General features: G+C 37.0%; 1 protein-coding gene across 1 annotated transcript in view; it reads left to right on the forward strand.

Annotated features, from left to right (window-relative positions):
• Sugct (succinyl-CoA:glutarate-CoA transferase) overlaps positions 1–27,706 on the forward strand; it is a 668,818-nt gene that overhangs the window by 608 nt on the left and 640,504 nt on the right. The window contains 2 exon segments of the mRNA XM_036188867.1: positions 3,902–3,993; positions 15,809–15,952. Of these exon segments, the coding sequence (XP_036044760.1) occupies positions 3,902–3,993; positions 15,809–15,952 (236 nt within the window).

Genomic DNA, 27,706 nt, shown 5'->3' on the forward strand with positions numbered 1-27,706 from the left:
GCCTCCCAATTGCTGGAATAAAAGATATGTACTGCCATACTCAGCTTTATTATATGATATTATTATTACCACATTCTCTTGTTTAAAGAGCAAGTGTTAAGTTCTAACTGTAAAAAAGTTTTCTACTTTTTATGGATGTCAGACAACTTAATTTAAATATTTCGGATTTCTGTTCTCATTACTTTGACTTACCTAAAAGCAGCTTTTCTTAAGCATGGTATGGAAGAAATTAAGCCAATGTGTTATTGGTGAGTTAATATATATTTACTGATTAATGATATTTAATGTTTAATGTGAAATTCACTTTGCTTATGCTGTGCAGTCAAGTTGAATTTTGACAGTAAATGTGTGACATAAATGTTAATATTATCATTGAAGCTCGGGGAAAATAAATGAATTTCTGATGATTTAATAGTTGGCAGAACCATAATTTGAATCTGGATTTTTTTCAACTCTAAAGCTTACTCTTTTTAATTGTGCCTACTGTCTGCAATGTAACTATTTATGTATTTCTTTACTAGAAACACTTGGAAATGACAATTTAAAGTCATTAGGGTATTTGTGCTTCACTCATGCGCTGAACAAAAAGGATTTATATCACAAGGCAACCATTGCGATGCACTTTTATTTTATAAGCTACTTGGTTTTCTCCTGAGTCTATTTCTCTGCAAGATCATCTAGAAGATTCCATTTGGAGCTGTGCTGATTGTGAGAGGCCTTAGTTACTCTCATTTGAGGATTTTCCTATGGTTGAGCTCAGACTCCTGTTGTGATGCTGTTCCTTGCTGGGAATGGCATTGCAGGGAAGATTGAGCCTGCTCTAGCGCACCACTTTCAGATGCAAACTAGCTGCAGGGAAATCCATTCACTCCAGCTGGCAGGAACTTCCCAGACTTCTGCATGGAGACTGCAGACTTGTACTTTGTCTCTTTTATTATTAGCATCTCTTCATAGTCCTCCCACACTTTTTAAAGATCTAAAGAGTAATAGTTTAGAAATCATAAGCTTTGTTTTTGAAATTAAGGGAAAACATCTTTTTTTCACCTGAGTCAGAACATTCAAGTTTATTTTTTAATTGTATTTTTTGTTTTTCATACAGTAGTAGTAACTAGATGATAAATATACTGGAAAGAAGATTGTCTATAAATAAGTAATGATTGAAATTAGATGATAGGCTTATTACACATTTGGTCTATTTTTGTTTGAAAATTTGCATAATAAAACACAAGGAGACATATGGCACATTTTCTGTCATCAGTGATGGGGGATATCAACCCAGCCTGTTGGTACATACCTGTTATCCTTGCACTTAGGGAATTGTTGAGGCGGGAAAGCTGAGAGTTCACGGCCTCTGGGGCTATAGAGTCAGTTCTTGTCTTAAGACTTAGAAACACAAACAAGCAAAGAGACAAATATCTTTTCATCTTTAACTATTTAATATCTTAATATTATCTCATGTCTCATGTGAGGATTTTATACATTTTCATTTCTCACAGAGACCATTTATGGTAGCAAATATGTCTGGGTAGATTAACTAATGGTTAGACTCATTTCTTTTGCTTCTTCATTTAGTTTATTGATTAATTTTGAAAAACTGATTGTTTTTGAGTAACAAGTATTTATTTCTCCACTAAGTGTCATCAAACATTATACTATAAGTTGAGGATACAGCAATCAAACAGAAAACATTCCCAGAGGTTACATCTCAGCATGAAGGAAACAACTGTAATCAATAAACCCGTATATCACACATCTTTGAGGTTAAGATCTACGAACACAAATTGCATAAAGGAAATTAAAGATGTGATATAGGCTGTCTTTTACAAAGGGCCATTACGGGAGCTGAGCTTATTTGTTTATTTGCTTATTTATTTATTCATTTATTTATGCTAGGGGGACATTAAAGTAGAGGACTGGAGGGAGGGAAGGAGGCAGTGAAACAGGGTACTGTCCTGATGTCTGATGAAGCAAATCCCCAGAAGACCCTTTCTAGATGCTTACAAAGGTAGGGTATGTACACAGAGATGTCAGCAAAGCTCTTCATTTGTCCATTCTCTCAATAATAAATAGGATTTGGAGATGGAATCCTATAGCTTCTGATATAACTGTTAGGATTAAACAGTAAGAACCAAGATTACTCGTGTTCTCTTGATTTTTGTCTTCCCTTCTCAACAAAAAAGTCAGAAAGAAAAAAAAAATGTTGTACTTAAAATAACACTGTTAGGTTTTGAGATTGTTTTATTTGTCTTTTGAGACAGGGGCTAGCAATGTAGTTCAGGCTAACCTCAATCTCTGGGTCTTCCTCAGCCTCCTGAGTGTTAGGATTACAGATGTGCACTACACCAACATTCCTAAAACATGTCCAGGTTTAAAGTTTGTCACTTATGATTTATTTGCTTAGTTGAAAACCTGTGTAAACATAATCTAGGGAAATGCACATTGTTTCACTTGTGGACTGTCCCACAGAAGAAGAGCAGGTAGTGTCTATCGAGGCCTTGGAGCTGAGAAAGAAGTGGTGGAGGTGGAGGCCCAAGGAGGGAGGGGAAGACAGGCAGATGAAGTTTGTACCCATGGAAAGGGCACTGTTACTCATCTTGGTTTGCTGCCATGGAGAATATGGACTAACATTGGCTATCTTTTCTGATTTTTTTTTTTATTTTATTTTTTTATTTTTATTTTTTTTTAGATCACTCAAGTTACTTTATTGAAACATATACAATGTTAATCGGGGTTTGGAAAGGCTCCAACTACCAAAGTCATCTTGCTCTTGCTGCCTGTGAGAGCAGACAACTCACACAAATCTCATTCCCCCCTCCCTTTTTTTTACTCATTTAATACATATACACATATATATTATATATATTAGGTATTGATTATTATTATATTTGTGTTTTAATTTTACACATCAGCCATGGGTTCCCCTGTCCTCCCCCTCCCGCCACCACCCCCACCTTTCCCCCAGCCCTTCCCCTCCATTTCCATCTCCTCCAGGGCCAAGACTCCCCTGGGGATTCATTTAAACCTGGTGGATTCAGTACAGGCAGGTCCAGTCCCCTCCTTCCAGGCTGAGCAAAGTGTCCCTGTGTAAGCCCAAGGTTCCAAACAGCCAGCTCATACACTAAGGACAGGTCCTGGTCCCACAGCCTGGGTGTCTCCCAAACAGTTCAAGCTATTCAATTGTCTCACATATCCAGAGGGCCTGATCCAGCTGGAGGCTCCACAGCCTTTGGTTCATAATTCATGTGCTTCCATTCATTTGGCTATTTGTCCCTGTGCTTTTTCCAATCTTGGTCTCAACAATTCACGCTCTTACAGTCCCTCTACTTTCTCGCCAAAAATTGTGTCTTTTTTCCCCCTTGATTTCTCCATGTAGCCCTGGAACTCGATCTCAGAGATCCACCTTCTTTTGCTTCCTGAGTACTGGGATTAAAGGCATATGCCACTACCACCCAGCTAGAGATTGTGTCTTGTGGGCTATCTTTTTTATTTTATTTTTTAAAATTGTTGCCAACTAAATAAAATCATTTCACAATGTTCTAAAGGCCAAACAAAACACTCCTGAAGGTAGAATTTGGCCAGCATTTCAACAGGGTTTTGTTTTCCATAGTATAAGACACTAGTTCAGAGGTTAAGAGCAGTGACTGCTCTTCCAGAGGTCCTGAGTTCAGTTCCCAGCAACCACATGGTGGCTCACAACCATCTGTAATGAGATCTGGTGCCCTCTTCTGTATACATAATAAATAAATAAATCTTAAAAAAAAAAGACACTAGTTAATTCTTACTGTCTCCATCATGGGGTCATACAGATCTAATTGGAACAATGCTGCACAATTTCTGGAGGGGAATGGTTTTAGCATACTTTCAATCCCCATATAGCACTAAATGTCTGTTCTTGTTGCAGGGTATGGCCAGACAGGGCCCTTGTCTCAGAGAGCAGGTTACAATGCTATCGCCTCTGCTATGTCTGGTCTGATGCACGTTACAGGGCCTGAGGTAGGTATTCTTAGAATAGTCTTATTTATTTCTCTTATATATGCCAGAAATAAATTATTCTTTATTAAGTTAAATTTGAATGAATTTTGGAAAGAAACAGCAGAAAGTGAATGACTTATTAAAATACAGCTTAAGTGTGGATATTATAAAGGAAACGAAGCTTAAATATTAACTCGATTTCATGGAAAATAGCAAGCTTTTTTTATTAATATCATGTGATGACAGCCTTTTTCATATCTTTTTATACTATTCAAGCATAATCACCTATGTGTGACTTTAGGAATGTTTCTTCCATGAAAGAGAATGGCTGACTACAGATGACTTTCTGCCAGAGTGCCTGCATTTAGTAAATATACCTAGGAGATACTATTTTTTTCCATGTAGAATATTTTAAGTAGTCATGTAATTTGAAAATTTGTTACTAAAGTGACAGAAATAGTTGTGTCTGACTTGCCATATGTGTTGTGTTACAGTCTGAATTATTCGCTATTATAGTCCCTCTCAATTGAGAGTGTGTTGTGGGGTTTCTAAAAGAACATAGGTGTCCAAATGTGTTCAACTAGATCAGAGCAAAGAATTTTGGAGGAAAATGACATGGCACAAAGCAAAAGCCTCGTCTGGAAGCCTAATAGATAAAAACTAAAAGGCCTCCGTTTCAAAACAAACGGGCTTGGTAAGCTTAAAACCCCTTGTACAGTACACATTTCTCCCTTGAGTTACTTTCTTTAGTTAACTCTAGGCAGATTGCTGCACTGCCAGGATAAACTGAGGCAGAGTGACCTCTTCTAAAATGTTATATTTAATTCAAAGCAGTTATGAGGTTTTAATGCCTTAAGATAACAAAGCCCTTTGTAATTTTGTCTTCTGATGTTTCATTTTTAGTCACAGAAAAAAATGTATGTAGCCCTTCCTTAAAATAAGCAGGGATCGATTTTCTTTTTGTTCATTGAGAGAACAGAGCATGGACATATCTCTCTTTGTTCGATCCCTAGGCTCTCATTTGGTAAAGATATCATTATTGTTCGTGCTTTTATTTTAAGGTTCTGAACTCAGTTGGGATTATGTGAAAACATTTGGGACCTATCAATTCTTGCCCAAGTGTTAAAATTAATGAAAAACTACTAAGGTGAAGGACTTCTGTGGTTCCATTGGTGAACTGTACTACATTCTGATAGGGTAGCCACACAGTATATGCTCAGCCCTTTGACTTTTAAATTTTATTTTCTAGTTATCTTAAAAAGCAACACATTTCACTTTTATTTTCATACACACTTTATTTTAGTTTATTTTCCTCACCTGCTCTTCTCCCTCATACCCACTTTACTATAGTACCCATATGTCTATACACATACATATATACATATATAAACTTATATGCATTTAATGTAATTTTAGGTAAATAAAAATATGATTCTTGCTGGGCAGTGGTGGTGCACACCTTTAATCCCAGCACTCGGGAGGCAGAGCCAGGCAGATCTTTGTGAGTTCGAGGCCAGCCTGGTCTACAGAGTGAGATCCAGGAAAGGTGCAAAGCTACACAGAGAAACCCTGTCTTGAAAAATAAAAATAAAAATAAATATGATTCTCTATGGCTTTTTCAAACATTCTTATTCCTATTTCCAGTCCTCTCTCCCTCTCCTTTTGTATTGACCATCTCTCCATTTCCCTAACTAATATCCCGTGTTCCCCACTTCCCCTTCCGTATCTGTACCATTCTGCTGTTCCCTCCTCTAATGCCTTCCCCACCATGGTACCTTTTGACTTTCCTGGTTTCTGTGGTTACTTCAGGTTGTATACTCACATCTGACGATTTTGGAGCTAGGAATCATATATAAGAGAAAACATGTGGCATTTGTCTTTCTTATGTGTGTTGCCTTTGTAATATTTTCCCTAGTTCCATCCATTTGCCTACAAATTTCATGGTTTAATTTTTCCTTACAGCTGAATATCGTTCATAGTGTGTGTGTCCCGCCTTTCATTACTCATTCATCAGTTGTGGGGCATTTGGACTGTTGCCATTCCTAGCTGCTGTGATTAGAGCTGTGATGAACATGGCCGAAGAGGTAAGTATTACTTCTGTTGAGTCCTTTGAGCATATGCCAAGGAGTGGCACAGTACGATAGGTTTGTTTTTAGCCTTTGAGGATTCTTTGTATTAATATCCAGAGTGGCTGTGCCAGTTTGCAGTTCTACCAACAGCGAGTACGTCTTTCCCTTCCTCCACATCCTCCTTAGCGTTTGCTGCTGGTTGTTTTCTTGATCTTTGCCATTCTGACTGTGGTAAGATGAAATCTCAAATTTGTTTTGATTTGCATTTCTTTACTTGCTAAGGATGCTGAAAACCTTTTGAGATCCTTCTTAGCCACTTATAGTCTTCTTTGGAGAACTTTGCATTCAGATTTGAATGGGTCTTTTTTTTTTTTTTTTTTCTTTTTTGAGCTCTTTATAATATTCTGAATATTAATCTTCTGTCCAATGATAGCTGGCAAAGACTCTTTCCTACTCTGTGGGCTTCCTCTTCACTTAATTGTTTCCTCAATTCTGAAGAAAGTTTTTAGTTTTATTAGACCCTACATGTCAGTTGTTGTCCATAATTTCTTCACAAATGAAGTACTGCTCAGAAAGTTCAAAAAAACATTTTAGGAATTAAAATATAAGTGTGGGGTTGGGGATTTAGCTCAGTGGTAGAGCGCTTGCCTAGCAAGTGCAAGGCCCTGGGTTCGATCCTCAGCTCCACGTTAATATATATATATATATATATATATATATATATATATATATATATATATAAATTGTATCTTTTTCCCCTATTCACTTTGCTCTCTTGAACTTCTCCCAAGTACCTGCCATGTAACACCTCCCACCCCCTTACTACTTCTCAAATTCTTGTCCTTTTTTCCTCTATTTTTATAAATATACAATTGTTTTATATGTAATATATGTATTTCATAAAATACATAAACATAACCTTTGGAATCTTTTAAGTATTACTTATATGGATTTGATTTAAGGGCTTACCACTTGGTATTGGATAGCTAATTAGGAGGTTCATCACTGAGGAAGACTAACTCTTCCTCCCTCAGCCATCATGAGTTGACTGTAATTTTTTTTTTTTTTTTGGACCTGTGAAAATTTTCCCCTTTTCTGTTAGCATGCTTATTGGTGTTGCCATTTTTCTGGTCTGGTTTAGGTAGCCATATTTTCGCAGTATCATGGGTGTATCTTATTGCATGAGATCTAGTAAGTTTTATAATAAAAAACCGGAGCCAGATGTTGGGGTAAATGTTGAAAGATCAGAGAGACAAAAAATAAGCCATTGCCACTTCTCACCTTGCCAACTCCACAAATCCTCTGACTGAATGTCTGAGTCCTCATCCGAAAGGGGTCTAACCGAAAAGCTTCCTCAGCTGAAAAGCTTTAATTCCTGTTTCCTTATGCCTTATATACTTTTCTCCACCCAGCCTTATTACTTCCTTCCCAGTGCTGGGATTAAAAGTGTCTGTGCTTCCCAATACTGGTAGCAGAGGCATGAGATTCCAAGTGCTGGGATTAAAGGCATGTGGTTCCCAAATACTGGGATTAAGGTGTGTGCCAGCATTGCCTGGCTCTGTTTCTCTCTTAGACTGAATCAATCTCATGTAGTCCAGGGTGGCTTTGAACTCACAGAGATCCAGATGGATCTCTGCCTCCCAAGTGCTAGGATTAAAGGTTTGTGCCACCATTGCCTGGCCTCTATGTTTAATCTAGTGTCTGGTTCTGTCCTCTGATCTTCAGGCAAATTTTATTTGGGTACACAATATTTCACCAAATTATCTACCCTATCATTTCTAAGAGTTATAATCTCATAGCAGATTTCTTGGTCTTGGACTCTTACAAAACTACCATCCTGTCTTGTGCAATGTTCTGTGAGCATCAGGTACAGGGATTATGTTACAGATGTATTCATTAGGGCTGAGTACTCCATGATTTGTTGTCCTCTACATTTTAATCAGTTGTTCTTTTCTGCAATGATCTCACCTGCTGCAAAGAGAAACTTCTTTGATGGGGGACTCAATAAATTTATTTGTGGGTATAAGAATATGTATTTATAAAGCAGTTAAGAAGCATACTGGTCTAGTAAAGTGATGATTGTTATGTTCTCCTCTAAGATCCATGACCTCACTAAGTATGGGCAGTTGTCTGGGTTCCAGTAACAGGCATGATTTCTTTTGCTTTGAGTGAGCCTTAAGTATAATTTAGAGACCTATTGGTTACTGTCCAGATATGAGTACCAGTTTTGAACCATTAGAAGTATCTTACTGTGTTGGTAATTTTAGTTCATAGGCATCCTGGCTGGGCCAGACTTTTGGTTGGTTCCTTCCCTTGGCAGATTGCTTATCAGCTTCTAGTCCCTAGGGAGAAGGTAGTCAGACTCAGCTTGAATCTTCTGAGTCTTGTGTTTGAAGGACATGGTATCTTTAGCAACAGGGACTTACTTTCAACCTGTGGGAGGCAATAGTCATTACCTATGTAGGCTTTTTAAAAAATTATTTGTCTTGTCTGAGTATTTTTGACTCTGATATGGGAAAACTCCATTTTAACTCTTTTTTTAATGCATGTATATAAATCTTCTACAATAGTAGGTTTCTGTGTCTTTTCCAAAAGTCTTTAGTGATTTATCCTTTCCCTTACTCCCTCTTCTACTCTGCCATCTTCTCCACCATCTCAGTTTAATCCTTACTTTTTCAATATTCCTCTTTAGTCTTTTAGACGAGTGTGTTCTATCTACCTTCACTTAAAAGGCCCTCCCCTTGTCCCTATTTCCTCACCGTTGTGGGTATTCCAAATTAAACACATATATCTGAAGATTTAATGCTAACATCATTGATAAGAAAAAAAACATGTAATTTTCTTTTCTGGATCTGGGTTACTTTACTACAATTATTGTTTCCAGCTCCATCTATTTACCTATGAATTTAATAATTTTATTTTTCTTATATCTGAATAATATTCCATTGTATATATAAATATACATAACACATTTTTGTTATCCATTTATGTGTTGATGGACATCTATGCTATTTGTATTTCATGACAGTTGTATATAGAGCATCAGTGAACATGAATGGGCAGGTATTTTTAGGGTAGGATATGGAGTCCTTTTGGCATATAAAAAAGAGTAGAACAGCTGGATGGTAGATACATGTTTAGCTCTTTTTAGGAACCTGCACACTGATTTCATAATGGATGCATGAGTTGGCATTGATGTCAACACTGAATAAGTTTTCCCTCCACCCATCCACAGTTATATTTGTCATCATTTTATTTTATTTTTTTAACTTAGCCATTCTGACTGGGGGAAGATGAAATCTTAAAGTAGTTTTAATTTGCATTTCTCTGATGGCTAAGGATGTTGAACATTTTAAGAAGCATTTCTCAGCTATTTGTATTTTATCTTTTGAGAACTCTCTGTTTAAGTATATGCCCCATTTTAAATTGGTTTGTTTTTTTTCTTTTTTTTTAATTTTTGAGTTCTTTATATAATCCAGATACTAACATTCCATCAGATGTATAGCTAGTAATTTTTTTTCATGCTGTGAATTGCCTCTTCATTGAGTAATGGTGCACTTTTGTGGTGATATTTTATTTGTGCTGAAATGTGGTGATATTTTATTTGTATGTTAATAAATAAAGTTTGCCTAGAAATCAGAGGAAATAGCAAGACGTTAACACAAATTATGCAGGGGTAGCACACATCCTTAATCCAATCACATGGCAGTCAGGGTCTCTGTGTGTTCAAGGACACACTAAGGAACAGCCAAGCATAGTGACACACACCTTTAATCCAAGTACAAACCATAGAGACCTGGAGGTCTGTATAGACAGGCAGTGACAAGGTAGCTGGGCTAAGAGCCAATGAGAGGGCAGAACAGGAAGGCAATAAAGGCACAAGTAGACAGGAAGTAAGTTACCCTTTTGATAGCTGCAGAGCTGGAGAGGTAAGGTTGGTGGCTATCACTATTTCCCTGATCTCTAAGGCGTTCACCCCTGTATTTGGCTCTGTGTTTCTCATTTAATAAGACCATTTAGAAATTTGGCTACATTTGTCACCCAATGTGGAGCCCTGTATAACTTTTGTGAATGATTCATTTTTTCTCACTGCTTCATCATTTCTGTCGCATGCATTTATGGCAGCCATGAGCATAGAATTAAGGTTGGTTATCATATGAACATTGTCTTTGTATATCAGAGTATTGGCCTTTTCCAAGAAGCTGAGCCTGGGAAATTTTCACACTTCTAGTTCTACATTGGTTTTCTATTGTCTTAGCCTCCTCTTTAAGCCAGGTTCACCACTGTAATTGTACTCTGGACTCCAGGACAGCTGTTACCAATTTTTTTTCCAGTCCTGAGGAATAATCCTATTACAAGTTGACCATGAGTTTAACATTTTCTTTATGAATGGAGAATGCATGCCATATGAGACTATAGCTTCCTTCAATCTAACATTTCCACTGGAGTCCAATTAGCTTATACACGTCTTTGAGCAGGTAGTTCCTGTATGGCTACCAGATAAATTAAGTTTGATTATTTGAAAACAGGCTGTCTCTCTGTAACCATATAATTCATTCCTGAAATAATTTCACCTTTAAATTCTCCTGTCTCGGTCTGAATTTCTCTATAATTCATTTTAATAGGTTTTTCTAAAGCATTTCTCTTGTCACTTAGATTGACCAACCTTTTAAATACTAAAATAAGGATAATTAAACAAATAATATTCATAATTGATGTTATGTGCATCCCATCAACATTAATTATCCTCTCATTTAATTGTTTCATTTTCAGACTGCCAAATGTGTTATCAAACAAAGACCAATTCTTTCCATTGTAAAAATATTTCCCATTTTTAAATGTGGAAAAATTTTCTCTTTTAACTAGTTTCTTCCTTTAAGATATCTGATATCTTAATTGGCTTACCAAGTCTGCATAGAACAGCAGAAGTCCAAGGGAATTTCAAAGCAGCTACCTAGTGTGGTGGCAATCTGAAATGGGAATCCAGAGATAGATAGATAGATAGATAGATAGATAGATAGATAGATAGATAGATAAAACTTACTAGCCACCAGGAGAAAAAGGAGCTAAAGAAAGTCCAGCCACATTATCTGGCCTGAGCTATACCAGGCCTGAGCCAGGGGCTCTGTGTCCCCACAAGCAGTCTGGCTGCTTGCAGCTCCGGCCAAACTGGAGCCTGCTTTTTAATGAATTTCTGCCCCACAGTTGGATGCCAAATGTAGCCAAATTTCTAAATGGTCTTATTAAATGAGAAACACAGAGCCAAACATAGGGGTGAAAGTCTTAGATATCAGGGAAATAGTGATAGCCACCAACCTTACCTCTCCAGCTCTGCAGCTATCAAAAGGGTAACTTACTTCCTGTCTACTTGTGCCTTTATTGCCTTCCTGTTCTGCCCTCTCATTGGCTCTTAGCCCAGCTACCTTGTCACTGCCTGTCTGTACAGACCTCCAGATCTCTATGGTTTGTACTTGGATTAAAGGTGTGTGTCACTATGCTTGGCTGTTCCTTAGTGTGTCCTTGAACACACAGAGACCCTAACTGCCATGTGATTGGATTAAGTATGCATGCTACCCCTGCCTAACTTGTGTTAATGTTTTGCTATTTCCTCTGATTTCTAGGCAAACTTTATTTATTAACATACAAATAAAATATCACCACACACTTTGCTGTACAGAAACTTTTCTTGGGTCCACTTAACAATTTGTGGGTCTTGATGCCTAGGAAGTCATTTCCTGTGCCAATGAGTTCAGGCACATTCCCTACTTTCTCCTCTCCTAGGTTCAGGGTATCAGATTTTATATTGAGATCCTTGATTTATTTGGAGTGAGTTTTGTGTGGGGTGATAGATATAGATCTATTTTCATTCTTTTACACATAGCTATCTTGTTTGCCTAACATCATTTGTTGAAGATGATGAGTTTTCTTCAGTATGTATTATTGGATTCTTTTGCAAAAATCTGGTGAATATATAGGAATGTGGGTTGATATGTCTGTCTTAAATTCTATTCCATTCATAATTGTGCCTGTACTATGCTATGTTTAGAGTTCTAAAGTATGATTTGAAATCCAGTGAGGTGATACCTTTTGCATTATTCTTTTTGTTTGGAATTGCTTTGATTATCCTGAGTCCTATTTCTATGTGAAACTCAAAATTTTTTTTTTTCAATTCTGATGAAGAACTGCATTGGAATTTTGATGGAGGTAGACTCTTTTGGCAGTATGGCCGTTATCACTATTAATCCTGCCAATCCATGAGTGTAGGAGTTCTTTCCATTTTCTGGTATCTTCCTCAATTTCTTTTTTCAGTGTCTTGAACTTTTCATCAAACAGGTCTTTTACTTCCTGGGTTCTTTCCATTCCAAGACATTTTTGAATTGATCATGAATGGTATTGTTTCCTTTATTTCTTTCTCATTGTGTTTGTCATTTGTGTATAGCAAGGCACTAGTTTTTGTGTATTAGTTTTCATCCTGCTAGTTTGCTGAATATATTAGCTTTAGGGTCTTTCACATATAGAATTAAAGATACATTGACTTCTTTATTTTCTATTTATATCTCCTTTACTGCTTTTCACTTGTCTTAGTGCTCTAGTTAAGTAATATGCTGAACAAGAGTGGGGAGAGTTGAGTTGGGAGTGGGTATATGGGCTACCTGGGTAGAGATGCAGGCAAGGATGTGTGGCAGATAAAGTGTTTCTCTCATCTAATTTGTTTTGGTTCAAAGTCTGTTTCATCAATATTAGAATAATATACCTGCTTATTTCTTGGTTCATTTGCTTGTAATACCTTTTTCTATCCTTTTATCCTGTAGTGGTAATATCATTGGTCATGAAGGTTGTATCTTGAAGGTCTTGTTTTCTGATTCAATCTGTTAGTTTGTGTGTCTTTATTAGGAAGCTGAGAACATAAAAATGAAGCTGTTATTGAAAAATGTGTATTAATTTCTGTCATTTTATTGCTGCTGTGATCTTCGATTAGACCTCTTTTAGTGTTCTGAAATTGTTTACTTGTTTCTTGTATCTTATTGGGTGCATTTAACCTTCTCTTCAGAGTTAAGTATTTCTTGCAGTAGCTTCTGAAATTGTGGTCCTAATTTCCTTAAATATAGTTTTGTTTTGAAAAATTTTCCTTTCTCTTTCAATTATGACTTATATCTTTGTTAGATATAGTGGTCTAGGGTGATATCTTTGGCCTTTCATAAGTCATAGAACATTGGTCCCAAGCCCTTCTTGATTTCATGGTCTCCAGTGCAAAATCTGCTGTAATTTTGATGGACCTGCTCTGTATGTGAGTTATCTTTTTTTCTTGTTACTTTCAATATCCTTTCTTTGGTATGTATATTTAATGTCTTAACTATTATGTGCTATACATAGTTTCTTTTCTACTTCCCTCTCTTTGTTATTCTCTATGTCTCTTGGATCTTGATAGATATCTCCTTTCATATATTAGGGAAGTTATCTTGTGTCGTTCTGTTGAAAATATTTTCCATGCCTTTGGCCCTGGGTCTCATCTTTTTATGCCTGTTATTCATAGGTTTGGTCTTTCTATAGTGTCCTAGAGGTTCACATATTTCCCCCTTCCCTGGATTTGACATTTTCTGTGACTATGTGAACAAATTCTTCTACCTTAAAGACTTGACATTCTCTTTTCCACTTGACCATGTGAACTGGTAAGGCTTTCCTCTGATTTTTTTTTCTGAATTCTTGAATTTTTCACTTGAATTCTTGAATTTTTGATTTCAAGTTTTATTTCATTTTGGCTTCTGCCAGAATTTGTATCTCCTTATTAAATTCTATTTTCATATCTTCAATAGTTTTCATCATTTCATTCAACTGTTGTGGTTTTCTGGTCTTCATTATGACATTTACTCATATCTTCTTTGGGTTCTTTGATAATGGTTATTATTTCTGTTTTGACATCATTGTCTTGTACATTATCTAAGTCACTTTTCTTAGGGACATTACTATGGAAGAACTAAATTTTTTTTTATAGAGACTTATTTATTTGTGTATTTATGATTGTATATTTGCCACAGGACTTAGGCATCTGGAGTTAGGTTGTTAGTTGTATTTCTTGGTATGGAAACTTCATTTCTATATTGTTGAATGAGTGTTTTAAGCTCTGTTTCCTATTACACCAACTTGTCAGGTGGCTAGATATTTGTATGGGTCTTAGAATTGAGTTTTTGGGCAATTCAATTAAAAGTTGAAATGGGGTATCAGAAATAGTCCTGGCTCTGCTTAAGTTAAGTGAAGTTTATCAGCTCAGAAGCAAACCCTCTGTAGAGTCAGAGGATTTTTACATTTAACCTTCAGGAGCTTGGTCGAGATGCTTTGGACTATTCCTCAGTCTACAGGTACTATTGCTATAGCTGGTATGGGTCTAGTATATCTCTCTGGACATGGGGAGTGTCCTCAGGTGGTATGGATGGCTATTATTAATGGCATAAGTTTAGTGTCTATCTACAGAAGGTGCCAAGTGCGTGAAATATGATGGATGGAGTTGGTAGGGGGTGGATGGGTGGGGTGGTGGCAGAACTTTTGGCTGTATGACTTGGGATGAGGGGGACAAGGGTGCTTTTAGGGGTGGATGGAGTTACCAGTGTGAGTTGGGCTTCCCTACTTGATGTGGGTGTGGAGAAGGATGAGAAGGAAAGCAGGCACAGCAGAAATGTTTCTTAGGCAGGAGTAAGTGGGGGGACAGAGTTGCTGGTGTGGGTCTGAAGAGAGGCAATCCTTAGGTTGAGGGAGTGTGTTGTTGATGGCACCAATCTTGTGTCTTTGTAGAGAAGAGACCAGATATGCCTAGTGAGGATGAGTGGTTTGGCCAGAGTGGTTAGAGTTGAGTTGGGAGTGGGTATATGGGCTCCCTGGGTAGAGATGCAAGCAAGGATGTGTGGCAGGCGTGAATGGCATTGGTGGCTGCTTACATTGGGCCTCCACACCTGAAGAAGATGTGCCCAAAGTAGTGTAGGAACAACTTTTGGAAGTTTGATTAAGATCTTAGCACTAGTTATAGTGAAATTTTAATGATTAAACTGCTTTTCAACATTAAAATATTTGTACTCATTTTTAGGGATTATATGTCTTTGGTTGTCACTAAGGTTCATCACATGGTATTACTATTTTTATAAATTTCTGCAGAAGTACATGTAAATATTAATCAGCTTGCTTTGTCTTTTTAAAATACAATTTAAAAATTATTTTTAAAGTCAATATACAAAGTGATGGGTTTCATTATGATATTTTCATACATATGTGTCATTATGTATCTTTTTAAAAAGCATATGCCATTAGGATATTTGCCAGCTATTAGCATGATTATAAGGAAGCTAAACAAGATTTTTTTTGCCTCCTTCTCTTCCTCTCCCTTCTGCTGTTTCTGTTATAAAACAGCATTTCATCCAACAGGAGAAAAATGATATTTCAACTCTTTTCTGGCAGATTAACATACATTTAAATTCAAAGCCAGCAATTCATTTATTACTTTTTTCTTTAAATAAAGATTTGTTATTTCATTTAACTTGGTTTAGGTTGGCTTGTATGTGCCCCTTGAGAAATACAGTGGTAAATATACATTTATTATAAGTACACTCCTATCTGCTGATATCATCAATACTAATATTTAGATTTATTCATGTATATGTGTCTGTTCATGTGTAGATATGAATGCTTCAAATATCATTCTTTTGGTTAGCCACAGAATGTCTGAAAAATATAAGATGGTTCAATATTTAGTTTGTTTTTTTATTCAACCCTCAAATCAGGATGGAGAACCTGTTTTCCCAGGAGTGGTCATGACTGACCTTGCCACTGGCCTGTTTGCCTATGGAGCCATTATGGCTGGCCTCATACGATGTTACAGAACTAGAAAAGGACTGTTCATTGATTGTAATCTACTGTCATCTCAGGTACCAACCCAAATATGATTTTAATTGATACAACAATGTATTTGGGTTATACTTTTTTAGAAAGACTCCTATGGTCACATGCCATTAAAATACCCCCCCCCCCATAATCTGCTTTGCTTTAATATTTGCTTTCATCGGAAAGCATTCAAATATGAAATCACCTAAAAATTGTGACAATTTTGTTACAATTTAAATGTGTTGCTGAACTAGAATTCCCAGGTCATTCAGTGGGAGAACTTCCCTTGTGAGACCACAGTACTGTTGCCTCTATTTCACTGTCTTATGAACTCTGTAACATCATTTTGATGCCATTTCTTCATCTTTTATGCGCCATGGACTCTCGTGTAAGTCTGGCAAAATATGTGGACCTTATCTTGGGATCATAGTTTTTAAGTTCATAAGATGAGGTAATTGGATTACAAAAGAACTAAGTTATATGGAAATATTTATCTAAATAAAAATCATTGTTATGTTATCACAATATTTACTAACATATTAAACTTTATGGAAATTGACTATGCTAGGTAAGTGCTCTGCTCCTGTGCTATATATTCCCAGCCCTCTTTTTATTTTCCATTTTGAGATGGTCTCACTAAGTTGATTGGCCTTGACCTCAAAACATAGCCCAGGGCGACTTTGAACTGGACCTCTTTCTATCTTAGTCTCTGGTGATATAATAGTGATTGTAACACCCTTACAATTTTGATGTCATGTTAAGAAGAAATGATATTTCAAGAAATATGCAATAGATAATATGATATGAAGTGAAAATGATATGAGAGGATATATAAAATTATCAGTGATCAAGTCATAGATATTACTAATCCTCTGGTGGTTTCACTGCTTGGCTTCATAATTGTTTAGGTCAGAGGTTGATGAAAATAAAGATATCCTTTTGTATACCCATGCTACTTAACTCGTAGAGCTCTGTCCATAGACTAACCTCCCTGGTTTGGACAGTTACAGCTACACTGTAGCAAGCACAGGACTGGTGAAAGGGAGGGGTTAATTCACTTTTAACATGACATTTTGCCTCCTTTACTGGATCAGACCCAGATGCTGTACCATATGTGGAAGTTGATTCTGAATAGATAATTTTTCAGGGATAGGAAAAAGAAAATATCTAATTTGTGCAAGGAGACATTTTACTGTGGGAAAATTGCTTTTTAGACATAGAGATCTCAGTTGGGAATTTCAGATTTAAGTGGCATACATGGGAAAATAGTAAACTTGGAACACTACATTGGAGATTTGTTTTCTCTTAGGCAAAATTAAGGAGGTGTATAGAAATAAAAAAGTCGATATGGTTAATGGTAAAATAGTGTGTATGAGTTTTTAACAGCAATGTTGAATCACTGTCAGAATTTAATAACTCTTCAAATGAGTTATTTTGCTTCTTCACAGAAAGCCATAGATGGTAGTTATGGGAAGGAACTAAAAGTCTTTTCTTTGTTAATAGCTGTAATGAACCTGAGGTAAGTTAAGTAACCAAATAAAACATATATCCAATAAATGTGGAAGACATGAAAGTTTTATAGGTGAGGGACATGTGTAATCTTTATAGGTGCTACTCTCTGTGTCTTGTAATGTTTAACATTTCTGAACAGAAGATTTTTTTCATTTTCATTTTTCACCAAACTTCCCAAATAATGTATAGATAGTCATAATTTTGTCTGTATTAACTTCTTTACTTTATATTCAATTATGAATGAATACATTAACTTTGAAAACAATTATCTATTATAGAGGTTAAAAAATCTTCTAGCACTGAATTTATGTGTCCTATGTGGACTATATTCTCACCTGCAAGACTTCTTCACAATGAGTAAATTCATGTCTACGTGCACACAGATATTTATTAAAGTCATTATTGTGTATGTGTGTGTGCCTGTGTGTCATGTGTCTGTGCATGTGTGTATTCAGACATCGTTGATTCATGTTGATTCTTGAGACTGTAAACTCCAACAGTGTAAGAAAAATGTCTTTTTGTGCTTTTCACATCATCTTTAATGCTCAGCTCAATATCTGTCAAATGTCAAGTCATCATTGGTATTATACTTTGAATGAGAAATATCCTCCATAGGCTCATATGTTTGAAAATTTACTTCCAAGCTGATGGTACTGTTTGGAAAGGATATGGAACCCCTGGGAGGTAGTAACTTGTCAGAGGAAGTGTGTCTTTTGGGGGTAGTGGAGGTTTTATAGCCTGGCCCCATTTCCTTTTTTTCTGTCTGCTTTCCTATTGCTAACACAGTGTGATGTGCTAGATTCTGCTCCTGCTACCATACCTTCCCTTCCTGCTGACACATCTCCTTTGCCATGATGGAATGATCCCCTGGAACTGTTAGCCAGAATAAACATACTTCTTCCTTTAAATAGTGTCTTCTTTAGGTATTTGGTCATGGCAATGAGAAAAGCAATCAGCACAGAAAATTGGTACTGAGAAGTGGGGCATTTTTTAAAAAAAAATAAATTTAATCATATAGTTCTTAGGCTTTAGAACTGGTTTATAGGAGGAGTGTCTTAGTTGGGGTTTCTGTTGCTGTGAAAAGACACCATGATCACAGTAACTCTTACAAAGGAAGCATTTCATTGGGGTGCCTTGCTTACACTTCAGAGATTCAATCCATTGTCATCATGGTGGGAAGCATGGCCACTTGTAGGCAGACTTGGTGCTGGAGAAGTAGCTGAGAGTCCTATATCTTTCAGGCAATAACAAGTCCACCGAAACACTGGGAGGTATCCTGAAATCTCAAAGTCCACCCCAACAGTGACACACTTCCTTCAACAAGGCCATACCCACTCCAACAAAGCCATACCTCCTAATAGTTTCACTTCCTATGAGATTATAGGGGCCAATTACATTCAAACTACCATAGGAATGTGGAAAGATTTGGAACTTTGGGCTAGAAAATCTATAGAATGCTGTGAAAAGAGCTTAATGGGCTATTCTGGTGGGAGTTCAGAAGACCAAATGATAAGTGGTGTTCAGACAGTGGAGGCCTGGGCTAAGTGAGGTTTCAGAGGGAAACAGAGACTGTCTAAAACTGGCTCCCTATAATTACATTGGGGCAAAGGAACTTGGCAGTATTCTGCCTTTGGGTTGAGAGCTGTGTGAGGCTGAATTATAAAGCAATAGATTAATTTCATTGGTAGAAGAAATTTCAAGGTAGCATAGCATTCAGTCTGTGACATGGCTGCTTCTCACTGTTCTTATTCAGATTGACAGTGAGAGTAAAAGGATGAAATACATGAAGTTTAGCAAGGAATGTTGTGTGAGCAAGTTTAAAATTGTGGACAAGGAGCAGGACATTCAGAGGACAAAGTATTTATAATTGTTCAAGAGTAACCTTACTGTCTTCAATAGGAAAAGTGCTCCAAAGGCATAACCTCACCTATCAAAGGCCCCAGCTTGTAAAAATGAAAATTTATTTGAAAGGAGAAAGCAGCCTGACTGAGTACACCACAGAGTGGGATTTTTGCTGGAAACAATTGCCTAGGAAAGTGATATTGCAGATTCGTCATTTACCAAGGCATACCCAGGAAATTACAGCTGTGGTTCAAAACAGCCAGGCTACATCTTGGGCTGGCAGCAGAACTTGGAAAATGTAGCCTAACTTTTACTGATATTGCTAGCATGAAAAATGCAAAGACTGAGGGATCATGGACCCTTACTCCAAAGTTCCAGGGAGCTGCTGAGACCAGGCAGTGTTGGCCATGTTAGAGCTTCTGTAAAGAGGCCCCAAAAGGCCATTGCATAAAGCTGGGATTTTATCAGTCTCAGTTGCAATGGAGGCCCCAGAATGTTGGAGATGACCAAGGGACAGCCATTAAGGAAAGAGCCAGACATGGAATGGAGCCTGTGTAAGAGAAAGAGAGTATGTATGTTATACCTAACAGAGGAACCAGGCCAGCCAAACACTCTGGAGAACAGAAGAATCCATCATGAGTCCAGGATGCCTGGTTTGGTGCTTTAGGATTGAGTTGTTGCCCTGAAGGGTTTTGGTCTTCCTTTGGTCCAATTTTTTTCATTGGTATGTTTCCATTCCTCCCTTTTGGAATGAATGTCTATTTTATGCCATTATATATTGGAAGTATGTAACTTGTTTAAGTATGTAACTCGACCCATAGTTAAGAGATTGTGTTTCAAAAGAGAATTTGGACTTTTGAGCAGTGATGGGACTGTTAATGTCTATGGAAAATTTTGAAGTTGATTTGATGCATTTTGCACTGTTGAGTTGACCATTAACATAGTATGTGCTCAGAGTCCAAATGTGGTTTGAGTGCAGAATGTCCCTCCTAGATTTAGGCATTTGAATACTTGGTTACTGAGCTGGTGGCTATGTTTGGGGTGCTTATAGAGCCTTTAGGAGATAGAATCTTACTAGAGGAAGTGGGTCCCTAAGGCAGACCTTGAGGTTTTATAGCCAGGCCCCACTTCTTTTTCTCTGTTTCATGATTGATCAGGCAATCTGACCTTCCAGACTCCAGCTCCTGCTCTTGATGCTTTCCCTGTAAAGAGAAGCTTCTTTGGTGAGGCATTATGGCCACACTTACTTATAGGTATAAGGGGTATAAGGTTAAGATTTAGAATGTGTAAGATGAATTGCTAAATGGTCTTATTAATAAAAAACTCAGACCCAGATATTGGGGTAAAAACTGAGAGATCAGAAAAGTAGAAAGAAGCCAGCCATGTTCTTACCACTTGGAAATCCTCAGCCAAAGATAGCTACTTTCTGTATACCTTACATACCTTTCTGTTCTGCATTTCACTTTCTCTCTCGACCCAGCTACATCACTTCCTGTCTGTCTATACAGACCTCCAGACCTCTATGGTTAGTGCTGGCATTAAAGGCATATGCCACCATGCCTGTTTCTGTTCCCAGTGTGGTCTTGAACTCACAGAGATACAGATGGTTCTCTGTCTCCCAAATGCTGGGATTAAAGGCATATGCTACCATTGCCTGACTTTTATGTTTAATATAGTGGCTGGCTTTTTCCACTGATCTTCAGATAAGCTTTATTAGGGTACACAATATATTGGGGACACAATATATCACCACAAGAATGTGCTTAGGAATTATGGTGGTCTAACAGATTGGTGGCAGTAGATTCTCTTCTAAGATCCATGACTTATCTAAGCCCTAGGAAATCTGCCTGTGTTTCTAGGAGAAGGCATGATTTCCCTTTTGTTGAGTGGGCCTTAAATTCATTTTGACAGCTTTTGGTTATCAACAACATGTAAGTGCCACTTACTGTACTGTCTTATTTGCCTTTCTATTGTGATAAAATACGACGAACAAGGCAACTTATAGAAGGAAGAGTTTACAGTGCCAGAGGTTTAGAGTCTATGGAGGAGTGGAAGTAGCTGGTGACAGAGAGCTGATATAGCATCTAAAAACTCCTATCTTGAACCACAACCAGGAAACAGAGAAGGCTAACTCAAAGTGACATGAGTCTTGAAACCTCAAAGTCTGCCCCAATGACATACTTCCTCTACCAATGCCACACTTCTTAAGCCTCCTCAAAGAGCCACCAATGAGGACCTAGCATTCAAATGCCCAAGACTTATGGTGGACACTTTATTCCAACTACCACATGCAATTTATGGTAATCTTCTCTGTGTTGGTCATTGCTGTGGTTCATAGGCTTCACAGCTGGAAGGACTATTAATTGCTTTCCTCCCTTGGCAGCTTGCACCTTATTTTCCAGCACTATGGAAGTTTAGCTGCAGGAAGGAGACTTTCAGGTTAGATACAGCTTTAATCATCTGAGTCTTGTGTCTTAAGTGTGCAGTGTCTTCTGCAATAGGTTGTTAGCTTCAAGCTCAGAGAGGCAACCAAGGACAACAGCAGTAGCCTATATTGTCTTCAGAGACACATGGACCACCCTGACCAAACACTTGAAAGGAAGTTTCTTATAGCCAGAGTACTAGGGTTTTTGTTAAGTGTATGGTTCTTGCGGGGAGCTTTGTCAGCCCAAATGGCATAATTTTATATATATCTAGATATTATATAATGATATATGTGCGTGAATGTGTGTTTTATACATACATAGACACACACACTTGAAAGCATTATATTTAATTTTAGGTAAACATAAAATAATGTGATTCCTTAAGGATTTATCAAACAATCTTAGTGTTATTTGTCCCCTTCCCTCCTTTTCCTTCTGTATTGACCTCTCTCCTCCCTCTCCAGTTGGAGCCCCTGCCATATTTTTGTTTCTGCCTTCATATGACTGGTATCCTGCTCCTTTTCTCTAAATGTTCTCCCCATCATGGTCCGTTTATATTTTCTTGGTTTCTGCAGTTATTCCATGTTATATACTCACTTCTGAAGATTTAGAGCTAGGAACTACAGCTGAGAGAAAATGTGGCATTTATCTTTCTGGGTTTTTTCAATACAAAATTTTTAATATTTTTTGCGAATTTCATTCCTAAGTGCAGTATTTACATCATTTCTACCTCTCCTTCTTTCTTTCAAGGCCTTCTAATGCAAGGGGTGATTTGAATAGGAATGGTCCCTAGAGACTCATGTGTTTGAATGCTTAGCCCATAGGGAGTAGCACAATTGGAGGTGTGGTCTTGTTGGAGGAGTGTCACTGTAGGAGCAGGCTTTGAGGTCTTATATGCTCAAACTATGCCCAGTGTGGCACTCAGTCTCCTTCTGCTGCCTGTGGAACAAGATATAGAACTCTCAGCTTCTCTCTAGCACCATGTCTGCCTGTATGCTGTCATTCTTGCCATGACAATAATGGTGTAAACCTCTGAAACTGTAAGACAGCCTCAGTTAAACGCTTTCCTTTGTAAGAGCTCCTGTGGTTATGGTGTGTCTTCACAGCAATAGAAACTCTAACTAAGACACCTACTAAGTTCATTTAGTGGAATAGTTCTTATGTGCCTGTGTTGAGGGATGGCCACTTGGTATTGGATAACTGATTGGGGGACTGTTCCTAAAACAGTGGATTCTCCCTCTCTTAGCAGCCATTGATTGCCTGTAGTTTTTCATATAAAAGGAGCCTTGTGAACTTCCCCCCTCCACATTTGCATGTAGACAGGTGATGCAATTATGCAAGTCATCATATGGTTGATATTTCATGATTGCATCATTCCTGTTATGTCTTGAAGACTCTATATCATTGCAGGTGTTCTGTTCCTCAGGCTCTTAAACTCTTCCTCTTCATCCATAATTTTTCCTGAGCCCCAGGTGTGGGGATGGCATTTTAGATAATATCAACTGTGGATAGGTACCCTATCATCACTTGTTCTCTACGTTTTGACCAGTTGTAAATCTCTGTAATAGCCTTCATATGCTGATAAAGAATCTTCTTTGATGATGGCTGAGAGCTACACTTATTTGTTGGTATAAGGATAACCTACATTTAGAATACAGTTAGAAATCATTTTTGTTTGGGAAAATGATAGTAGTAGGATTTTCTCTAGGATCTATGACATCTTCAGCCATGGGAGGTTGCCTGGGTTTACAGTACCAGGCATGAATCCCTTTATATTGAGCAGGCTTTAAGTTCAATCAGATAACTGGTTTTTGTGTAGGGCGTTAGATGTGAATCTAGTTTCATAACTTTATACATGGACATCCAATATTGCCAGCACCATTTGCTAATGATACTCTCTTTTCTCAGTGTGTACTTTAGGAATCTTTGTCAAATGTCAGATGGATCTAATTACATGCACTTATTATTTGGCTCTTCTGTTTTATTCCATTGAAGACCTTATCTGCTTATATCAGGAAAATTTTGTGTTGACTCACTATTGTAAATTAGATTAATGCCTGAAAGTCAGAACTTGATGGATTGGTTAAGCCTTACCTGCACTAGCTATTGGGCTAACTCTATTCACCCCCTATTAGGAATGAGTAAGAGGTGTTGCCCCAAAGAATTATATGGGATTATTTTGACTAAGGGGACTATAGATATTGAGTAGATAATTCATAAATATTTACTGTACTGGCATACATGGTTGTTTGAAGATGAAATACAGTAAAGGATGTGAAGAAAGCATTGCAAATTATAAAGTATTCTGTTGATGGCCATCATTTGGTTTATTTGGTTAGTCCAATATATTTCACAGGGTTAGACATGTGCTGAGGTTGAAAAGTTACATATTAACATAATTATTTTATTATTATATCTACAAATTTTCACAATAGAGGAATATTGATTAATTTCACTTTGTCTTTTAATTTTAAAAACATATGTAGAGTCTAGATCTCAAAATAAAGCCACAAAATTATTAAAATCTGCTTTGTACATATGAGAAATGTTATTTTTAGATACTTTTCAAAGTAACATGATAGGAAACTTCTCTTTTTTAAAAGAAGTATTACTTTTATTTATTTTTAATATAAATATTTGTTCACCCACATGTAGCACATAGCACTTGTTTTTAGTTTCAGCTGCCTGGAAAATAACTTTTTTTCATACAGTGGTCAAAAACTACTACTTGTTTTGATCACATTATATAGGCTGATGAATGACATTCAATGTCAGCCACTAAAAATGTGATTTTGAACTTTCTTAAAAGTGATTGACTGTACAATAGACAAATTATGCTTGATTTGAATAGTAGCTAATTATTAACTCAGAGATGATTGCCTCAACCACAACAAAACCATTTCAGCGAGTTCACTGTGGAGACATGATGGTGCCCGGGATGTGGTTTGTAGTGGGCACCAAATATTTTGTAGTTTCAAAGCTATAAACTTTTAACCCTTGTCATAAAATTCGTTTGATTTTCTTTTAGTCTTAATATGATTTAAAGTTGTTCACTCAAGATTGTCTAGTGTCAGCATCTAAATACTGTGTCCTTAGATGATATTGGTAAAGAGCAAGGAAGTGGGTGTGGATGTGGTTCCAATTACTCTTGTGCTCTTATTCTTCTGTTGTGGCTTTCAGAAATATCTTTTGTAAGTTTAATATCCTTCCTGTACGTAATTGTATCCAGGCTTCCTTAATTATTCTATAGTGAGTTAGAGTTTCAACTCTACAGTTATTTTCACAGATAGGGCATTTTGTCACTTTTGATGCTACAGTCTTTCCCTATACTTGAACGTTGTTCATATTATATGTACATAAACATGTTAGGATTTATAAACGTTTAACTTGTTCTATTACAGTTTTGTCAGTAAACTTTCAGAATCCCAAACAAGTATACTCATCTGAAATTTATCATTTTGTTCTGTTAGATATACTTGTGTTTGTAATATTCATTTTACTTTAGGAAGGTTAATTTTATTGAAGTATATATATATAAAATCCACTTTAAATGTCAACTTAATAATTTTAATAAATTTATAAAGTTACAAATCCGCCATTATACATCAAGATTTGAAATGAATATTCATTCAGTGACCTCTGGTTTCAGGTGAGGTCAGAGCAGACCTGCTTTGAATCAGGAAGGAATCTATAGATGGGCAGATTCAGAATAATTCAGGGCTGATTTTAATATCTGTTACCCTAGGAATGTGAAATTTGTTGTTTTTTTCTATAAAATATTAAATGATATATTGTGTAATTGCATTGCTATAAAGATGAATAGGTTAATTATTTTGTTTGCTATTATTACATTATTATTTTTGTTTTACAATTTTAAAGAAAGAAATTAAAATTAAATATTTTTATGCCTTTAAAATACTGTGACAATCAGACATTATGTCTGTTCAACCTATTAAAGTGGCTCAGGAAGAAGCATGGTAAGAAAGGTCTGTAAATGTACCAAATAAGTGAGGAGAAAAGAAACATGCATTCAGGAAGAAACTGGAGCTGAAAACCAAGATCATGTTGAGGTGCAGGTAGGGATTGACAGGTACAGGAGCATATAATCTATGGTGAAGGAAGTTGAGACAGTGCAGTAGGGGAAGAAAAAGTTGGAACATCAGAAAGTTCAAAAGTTCAGGAACAGTGATTTGGAATTTTAATATCTTTTAAGAGGCCATTGCATTCTTGCTTTAAAGACTCATCAATCCTTGCCTATCTGTTGTCGGTTTTTGTAATTAAATTAGGTTTATTTTAAAACATTTCATATCTGTGTACTGTATTTACATAATTTACCCCTACTTCCCCTCCTTCTAACCCCTTCCATATCCTTAACCTCCATTTCCTCTCAAATTCATGGCTTCTTTTTCTTTAATTATTATTGTTACACACACACACACACACACACACACACACGCACACGCACACGCACACACACACACACACACATTTACAAACAATCTGCTGAGCCCATTTAGTGTTGCTCATGTGTGTTTTAAGCACTGACTACATGATATTGGATAAACAATTAGGGGGCTCATCACTGGGGCAAGATTAATTCTCCTTTAATTGACTATAGTTCATCTTTTACACATTCACGTTGGCATTTCAATTAGTGGTGTCATTATTGAGGTTTTTGTTTAAGCAAGCATATTATTGAGACTCCAAGGACACAGCTTCCTGGTTATATATAGAGGACACTGTTTTGCAGTAGACTTCATGGTCCTTTGGCTCTTAAATTTTTTCTGCCTTTCTCTGGGTTTTAGGTGTGGGAGTTGTGCTATAGATGTTACCAAGTTGAGGCACCCACAGTCAGTTGTTCTCTGTATTTTGACCAGTTACTTTCTGTAATTGTCTCCTTCAGTTGGAAAATAAAAGCTTCTTTGATGAGGGGTGAGAGCTACACTTATCTGTGGATATAAGAATAAGTATTTTGAATGCCGTTAGGAATTACACTTTTTAGGACAGTGGCAGGAGTAGATTCTCCTTTAAGTTCTATGACCCCAGTAGCTGTGGGCAGTTGGGTAGATTTTTTAGGACCAGGCATAATTACCTCCCTGTATAGGGGACCTTAAGTTCAATTAAAGAGCTGTTGTTTACCACCGAGATGTAAGTGCCCTTCTTGTATCTTTAGAGATAACTTGCCATGCTGGTTGTTGTTGTGGTTCACAGGCATCACAGCTATGTATGATTACTGACACTTGGCAGCTTGTATTACCTTCCAGTACTATTAAAGCTAGTTTTCAGGAAAAAGACTTTTGAGTAAGACCCAGCTCAGTTCTTTCAAGTCCTATGTCTTGAGTTCATGGTGTCTTCAGCAATAGGGACTGACTTTCAATTTGTAGAAGTGAAACAAGGGCAACAATAATCCGTATTGTCTCTTGGGCTCCTCTGACCAACAACTCAAGGAGATTTCTCATGCTTGCTGCTGGAATTTTTCTTATATAGTCAATGACTCTTGGGGGGGATCATTAAACTATATATACATATATGCACATATATTTATATATTACAATAATTTTAGGTAAATATAAAATAGTACAAATTCCTGATGGATTTTCCTCTCTTGGCCCTGCCTTGTAGGCATGACAGTTACCAAAGCCTCAGTGGGGGTTGGGACTTCCACATCAAAGCTGGAATGGGCTCTGCTTGGTGTATTTCCCTCCTTTATCTCTTCAGCAAACCATTTCCTTCTTCCATTTCCTACAATCACCAGAGAACAGTGTCTTCTTTTTGTGTGGGAGAAAAATGACTTATTTATTTATTTATTTATTTATTTATTTATTTATTTATTTATTTATTTATTTTGTGTGTGTGTGTGTGTGTGTGTGTGTGTGTGTGTGTAGCATTTAGGTACCTGAAGGGGTCAGAGGGAGGTATTGCATTAGAATTACAGGTACTTATGAGCTGCCCTGTGTGGGTGCTGGAAACTGAGCTCAGGTCCTCTATACAGCAGCAAGCACTGAGCCATCTCAAGTC

The sequence above is a fragment of the Onychomys torridus genome, chromosome 5 (genome assembly GCF_903995425.1).
Source record: "Onychomys torridus chromosome 5, mOncTor1.1, whole genome shotgun sequence".
Classification (NCBI taxonomy): Eukaryota; Metazoa; Chordata; class Mammalia; order Rodentia; family Cricetidae; genus Onychomys; species Onychomys torridus.